The sequence below is a fragment of the Microtus oregoni genome, unplaced genomic scaffold, assembly GCF_018167655.1.
Source record: "Microtus oregoni isolate MIOR12 unplaced genomic scaffold, Mior012 000001F_ref0000356, whole genome shotgun sequence".
Lineage (NCBI taxonomy): Eukaryota > Metazoa > Chordata > Mammalia > Rodentia > Cricetidae > Microtus > Microtus oregoni.
This window is the reverse complement of record NW_024543060.1, coordinates 85,360,204-85,366,665: the sequence shown is the minus strand read 5'-3', so window position 1 is coordinate 85,366,665 and position 6,462 is coordinate 85,360,204. Positions and strand designations below refer to the sequence as shown.

Here is a 6,462-nt window from a genome sequence, read left to right as displayed (position 1 = left end):
TGAATTTGTGCAATCTACTAAAGAAATTCAAGTGGCATCATTTTATATATATTGTTTATCTTTTGTAGCTGTTTTCTATAGATCTAAATACATAGGAAGGGTATGTTCTTCAGAGTCTGACTAAGAAAGCCATTGATACAGTCACTTCAGTTCTGTCCCCTTAAAGGCAAACAGACTGGAAGTCAAAAACCAAACGTTATTCCTGTGGCTACGTGCAGAAGCACAAGGCTCGGGATAGACTTAATGCAGTTGCTGGTCTTTCACTACACAGGTTATTGCTTCCGTGATTGTTCATAACAAAAACAGCAGGTTCTTAACGGTGTACTTAGATGAACTTTGGAACCGTGGACAGTGGAACACACTTCTAATAAAGAAGTCACAAGAGCTTGAATTTAGCAAACTAATATATGATGATCTCATACAAATGTAGTTTATCTTGAGAATGAGTTGATTTTATGTTTAATTACATTAGTAGAGCTCTTAAATGCTTGAGATTTTTAGTTCAAAGGAATAAAAGTCTTCAAGAGGGGGAGAAAAGCTTAGGGCAGAAGAAACTGTTCAAGACCAGTGAGTGATTTGCTATAACCAGGACCTCATTTTTTTCCCCAAAGTAACCTATGCATCAATCTTTTATTCTTGCTAGGATTATGTAACTACTGGGATCCTCTTAGGGCCAGGGTTACCTCTTTAAAAACACTATGTAAACTTGAATTTTATTGAAAGCAAGAAAATTCTTTTGCTGTGTTCTAAGGAAAGCCTTGGTGCTGCCAGCTTCATTTATTCAGAAAGGGGTGCTCCACCAACCTACGAATCAGTCTCTAACACCTCAAGGTCCCTGCCAGCCACTGGGAGAGCCTTCGTCCCTTTCCTTTTCTGCCTACAGGGGTTTATTAACAGCTTACTTTTGAAGCCAGAAAGCGGTCTCACTAGCAGGTCTCTGAGAGTAGTGTCACCTGGGCAGCTGACAGCTGCAACGAGTGTCGACAAATCACTTGTTCCAAATACAGCTGGGTATCAGTCAGGCCTGAAGATGTGCGTTTACCAATACCCATGCAAACTGTTGCCTGAACTGTTAACTGTACCTCATTAAAGATTTATGTGGCAAAGGTACCAAGTCTAGCCTTTAATTTTGAGAATTGTTTTTTTCTTTAGTGGGTTGTTTTTCTTCTTTTTGGAGACAGGGTTTCTCTGTGTGGCCCTGGCTGACCTGGAGCTCGCTTTGTAGACCAGGCTGGCCTTGAATTTACAGAGATCCACCTGCCTCTGCCTGAGTGCTGGGATTAAAGGACTGTTCCTAACTTTTAGGAGCACAAAACACAAAGTGCTGCTGTCTGTCAAAGGTGACCTGGGCTTAAGCATGTGTTGGGGTAGCACACCAGAGAACTATAGTACTTTCTCACTAGATTGTGTTATGATTCTAAAGTTGCTCTTTAGGGGGGAAAAGAGGAGAGCAATTTGAAAAAACCCAAATGATGAACAGAAACTTAGATTTCTTATTAAATTCCTGAGACCTCAACATGATACCTACATTCTAAGTTGTTTTAATAACAACAACGAAAAAAAAAACAATAGTTTGGGTTGTAAATAATTTACTGAAGGCACTACTGATAACAGCAAACTAAGACTTGTTGCCAGTAAGAGATCCATCACTACAAGTAACAATGACTTGGAGGAGTGAAAGCTAGTAAGGAGGGTTCTTCTGCGTGCCAGCTTTCCTTAAATAGCAGTTTTCAACCTGTGGGTCGCCTAAGACCATCCGAAAACAGATTATTTACGTTACGATTTACAATAATAGCAAAATAACAGTTATGAAGTCATTTTATGTTGGGTCACCACAACATGAGGAACTATAATATTGAAGGGTCACAGCATTAGGAAGGCAGAGAACCACTAATAAGGCCATACTACTTCCAGCCATCTGGGGACAGAATGATGCTCCCAAAAGCTTTCTAAATTTGGACTGCACGAAGGAGAATGTGCTGAGAAAGACCTTGGAAAACCCTAAAGCGCTTCATTAGGAGTCAGTTTTGAAAATCCTGACTTCGGATATAACTCAAGCTGCTCAAATCACCTGCCTGTGAATCCAGAGCCACAGAAGGAGCCAGCTGGGGAGCATCCTGCACAACGTGTCAAAACAGACATCGTATTCAAGAGCAGCAATGTGAACAATAGCATTGTAAACACACAGCTGAAAACTAGGTTGTTCCCCACAAAGAAAAGCAGCATTCAGTTAGAGCTGGAACATAGAAAGAACAGCTATTCAGGCAGAATACGATTCAGGTCCATAAATCTTGTTTCTTTTCTTCAGGGACCATGTCAAACAAAATTAAAACCACATAGCATCCCAGAGGCAATACAGCATCACTGTGCTAAGGCATATACAAATTAAGGCTCTATCTGGACAAGTAACAAAAGCAAACTATGATGGAACATTTGTATCAAACCACATTTAAGAAGCTAAGCAGTTAAATAACTGGGCTTCCAAACAAGCTAAACTTTGTATCCTTACATTCAAAATAACACCCCTGACTTTATAAAAGGACCTCATTTCAGGGAAGGCTTGAGACAGGGTTTCTCTGTAAAGCCCTGGCTGTCCTGGAACTTGTTCTGTAGATTAGGCCTGTGCCTCCTGAGTGCTGGGATTAAAGGTGTGCGCCACCACGGTGTAATCTGTGATGTTAAGATACTTAATTTGCTAAGGGCCATGAATGTTGAGTATTTGGCTTATGAAGAAAAAAGTCCAATTTCAAGTTAGCTTTTCTAACTAGAACAAGATCCAAACTTCTCTTGCTTATGGCTTTAATGTTGTTTTTGTTACCTAATTTGTTGACTACATACCCTATATATGACCACTGAGTTAAGGGACTTTCATTCATGAAGGTTTTTAAAGTTGGCACAATCTTTCCCCACGATGTGTAAATAAGTACACCTTCCCAATGACAAGAAAGAAGACTAATGTTAAACATGCTTCTACAAAAAAATCAAAGTGTCCCTAAGGAGGCGTACTCCTTTTTGCTCACTCCACACATACGAAGAACTGACAGACATCTTGCCTGCAGAAAATCTGTAGGTATATACAGCCCGCATAAAGAACAGCATCTATATCTTAACTACTTTCTGCTTAGAATTACAACTATAGACATTAAAATGTAGCTCTCAGATCTGAAAATGTTTTTATTTAGAAAATGGACTTCAGGAAGGTTAAAAAGCAACACCAGAGGGCACAGGTGCAGAACTGGATGTATGCAGTCATTCAAAGCATTCAAGTAGGAATATGGCAATATAAATATCCAAAAAGCATCGCTTAGGTCTTCAAAACAAAGTGTGTAAGTAATTCCTAACTAGGGAGCAGAGCGTTTCCTAGACGGGAGAAACAGTTAACATCAAAGTCTTGAAAGCCTTTTCCTGGGTTAATTACATGTAGACAGTCTGCCTTTGATCAAACTCCTTGAAACATGGATAAAGGTATTACACGGGTCCACTGTTAACACAGACAACATGTTGCAAATTACTTGTGGTATAATGTGTTCCAACAAAGCTTAGAAAACAAAGTTGAGTTGGCTTTGGACTAGTTTAATAATCATCTCCTCTGCTGACGACTTCTTTACAAGTTGGACGCAACAGTATGGTGTGTTCAAACTGTGCTGTGTACGACCCTTTGATGTCACACAGTGGTGGATATGGATCTACTATGCCCAAGTCACACAGATTCTTCAGAGCCATTAAGTATTTACTTTCGCCCAAACGATCCAGCCATCTGCGGCAGAAGGCAAGGGTGCCAAAGTTTTCATTGATGACATTTAACAGATGTTTTGTTCTTGGAAGCCTAAGAGGAGAAAAGCAAAGATTAATAGCTGGGTAACTAATCAATTTCCCCCATTATAAAATTCAAATCTTAGCGCTGCACCTGGACTCTGAGTTCACAACACTAACTATTCCTTTACTGATAATTACTGAAATATGTAATGGCCCAAAGACACAGCTGAGCATGACCTGCTGAAGATCACTTAAGTGTGCAAAATTCCTAAATGAGAATTATAGAAGTTGGAAGACTCTCCCATGAAAGCATGAATCCAACCTACAACCAATCTCTATCAAGAGTAAAAAACAATGTCAACTGGGATAGGACATTTACCAATAGGAAAAACATTAAATAACCCGGGCCATGGTGGCGCACGCCTTTAATCCCAGCACTTGGGAGGCAGAGGCAGGCGGATCTCTGTGAATTTGAGGCCAGCCTTGTCTACAAGAGTTAGTTCCAGGACAGGCTCCAAAGCTACAAAGAAACCATGTCTCGAAAAACCAAGGGGGGGGGGGGGGAAGGGTAGACGAGACCCTCCTAAACCTAGAATGCCAGGAAACAAATACTGCATTATCAGTAACTGTTTGAATGTTTGCCACTCTCATTTTCACCCCATGGTAACAAAGGACTCAATGACAAGACTCCAAACTGTAGCATTTACAAATATCTCACCCTGGAAGAGATCGATAGTCTCACCTTATTGGCACATGTCCCACATCGAAGTTTTTCATGTAGTGTGAACATTCCATGTCGTCATGAACAACACCCTTTCCTGTACTACCAAAGGTCTCAATGGCATACACCTCTCCTTCCTTCAAAACACAGAAGGACCAAAGAGAGAAAAACAATTCACAACTAATCAGCTTCCCACAAAATAAAGAAGTAACAGGAAATAGGCTTCTCAAAGTCTTACTCAGCCTGGCTGCTCGGCCTTTGTCACTGGATATCCCTTATCAAAACTGACATGGGCTGGAGTGGGAGTTTGAAGGGGGACAGCGGTAGTGCACCTTCCTAGCACACCAGCGCCCCTTGTTAGCGGGAATGACTCACATACCTCCATTCTTGTAGCCTCCCCTCCTTTCACAATGGGCACCGTTTTCCCAGCGTGTATTCGATAAGGTCCAATTGAATGTCCATTTAGATTACGGATGGGTTTCACTGTCATAATAAAGAAATAAATGTTTAGGCTCTCTCAAGGGTAAACAAATTCTTAGCCTTTTGGTAGAGTTTAAGCATTTACACTAAAGACACTGAGCAAGAGTTGTGGCACACACTTAAATCCCAGCACTTGGAGGCTGGGGTGATGGCTCAGTGGCTAAGAGCACTGGCTGTTCCTCCAGAGGTCCTGAGTTCAACTCCCAGCAACCACACAGTGGCGCATAACCATTAAAAAAAATCCCAGCACTTGAGAGGCAGAGGCAGGTAGATCTCCGAGTTTAAGGTTAGCTACAAACAAACAAAATCAAGGCTCTCACAGAGATAAAGTATAAAAAAAAAAAAAAAGAGTAGTTTGTTTTATTAAGTACCAAAGAGGTGGCTGGAGAAGAATCAGCTGCTAAAGAGTGCATTCTGCTCTTCAAGAGGACAAAAGTTAATTCCCAGCACCCACGTCAAGTGGCTCAACTACCTCAAATTCCAGCTCCAGAAGATCCAATGCCTTCTGGCTTCCATGGGCACCAGTAATCGTCTGCACAAACCCAGTTACACAAACACATCATTAAAAATCACCAAAGAGGGGCTGGAGAGATGGCTCAAAGGTTAAGAACATTGCCTACTCTTCCAAAGGTCCTGAGTTCAATTCCCAGCAACCACATGGTCTGGTGCCCTCTTCTGGCCAGCAGGCATACACACAAACAGAATATTGTATACATAATAAATAAGTATTTGAGGGCTGGAGAGATGGCTCAGTAGTTAAGAGCATTGCCTGCTCTTCCAAAGGTCCTGAGTTCAATTCCCAGCAACCACATGATGGCTCACAACCATCTGTAAAGAGGTCTGGCGCCCTCTTCTGGCCTTCAGGCATACACACAGAATATTGTATACATAATAAATGAATAAATAAAAAAAATAAACTGAGAGAGCAACATTACCATTTCTCTCTAAAAAAAAAAAAAATAAGTATTTGAAAAAAAAAATCACCAAAGAGGAGAATGGAAGAAAAAATTAAATTGTAGGTGATACTGTATTTAGAAATAAGAACTTTAAGGATATATATTAAAACAAAAGATAATGTGAAGGCGGGGACACTGTCAAACCAACCTCACAAAAATTTAAATTGTACTGTTTTAAATGTTACAAAACAAACTCAATTTCCTGCAACCACACAATAAAGTCACAGCCTGGAACATTACTCCAAGATGAAAACAGAAAGCAAGGAATACGTAGACTAAACAATATGGAATGATTAAGGGCACTAGAAGCACACTATACGTTTCCATGTATACACAGGCTCAAATCTCAAGTCTAACTGCTCCTTAGGAACATGTAATTAGTAAAGATAGAGAAGCAGACGTCACACCAGCACTGATGCCCATAGCTCACTGGAGCATCGCTGCTCTGACTGGAAAGGTGAGGGTGGCTACGCTCTGCCTGACCCTCAGGTTCCCATTTAACCCCCAGAACAGTGGTGTTGGAGGTGTAACAGTGGGAGGTGCTACAGA

General features: G+C 40.9%; 1 protein-coding gene across 1 annotated transcript in view; it reads right to left on the bottom strand.

Annotated features, from left to right (window-relative positions):
- Positions 1-3,156: 3,156 nt before the first annotated feature.
- Positions 3,157-6,462, bottom strand: part of Metap2 (methionyl aminopeptidase 2) — a 31,154-nt gene continuing 27,848 nt past the window's right edge. Inside the window, exons 9-11 of the mRNA XM_041669933.1 lie at positions 4,857-4,960; positions 4,499-4,614; positions 3,157-3,826 (exon numbers count right to left, since the gene is read on the bottom strand). Of these exons, the coding sequence (XP_041525867.1) occupies positions 3,574-3,826; positions 4,499-4,614; positions 4,857-4,960 (473 nt within the window). The 3' untranslated portion in view covers positions 3,157-3,573. The remainder of the gene's footprint in view (positions 3,827-4,498; positions 4,615-4,856; positions 4,961-6,462) is intronic.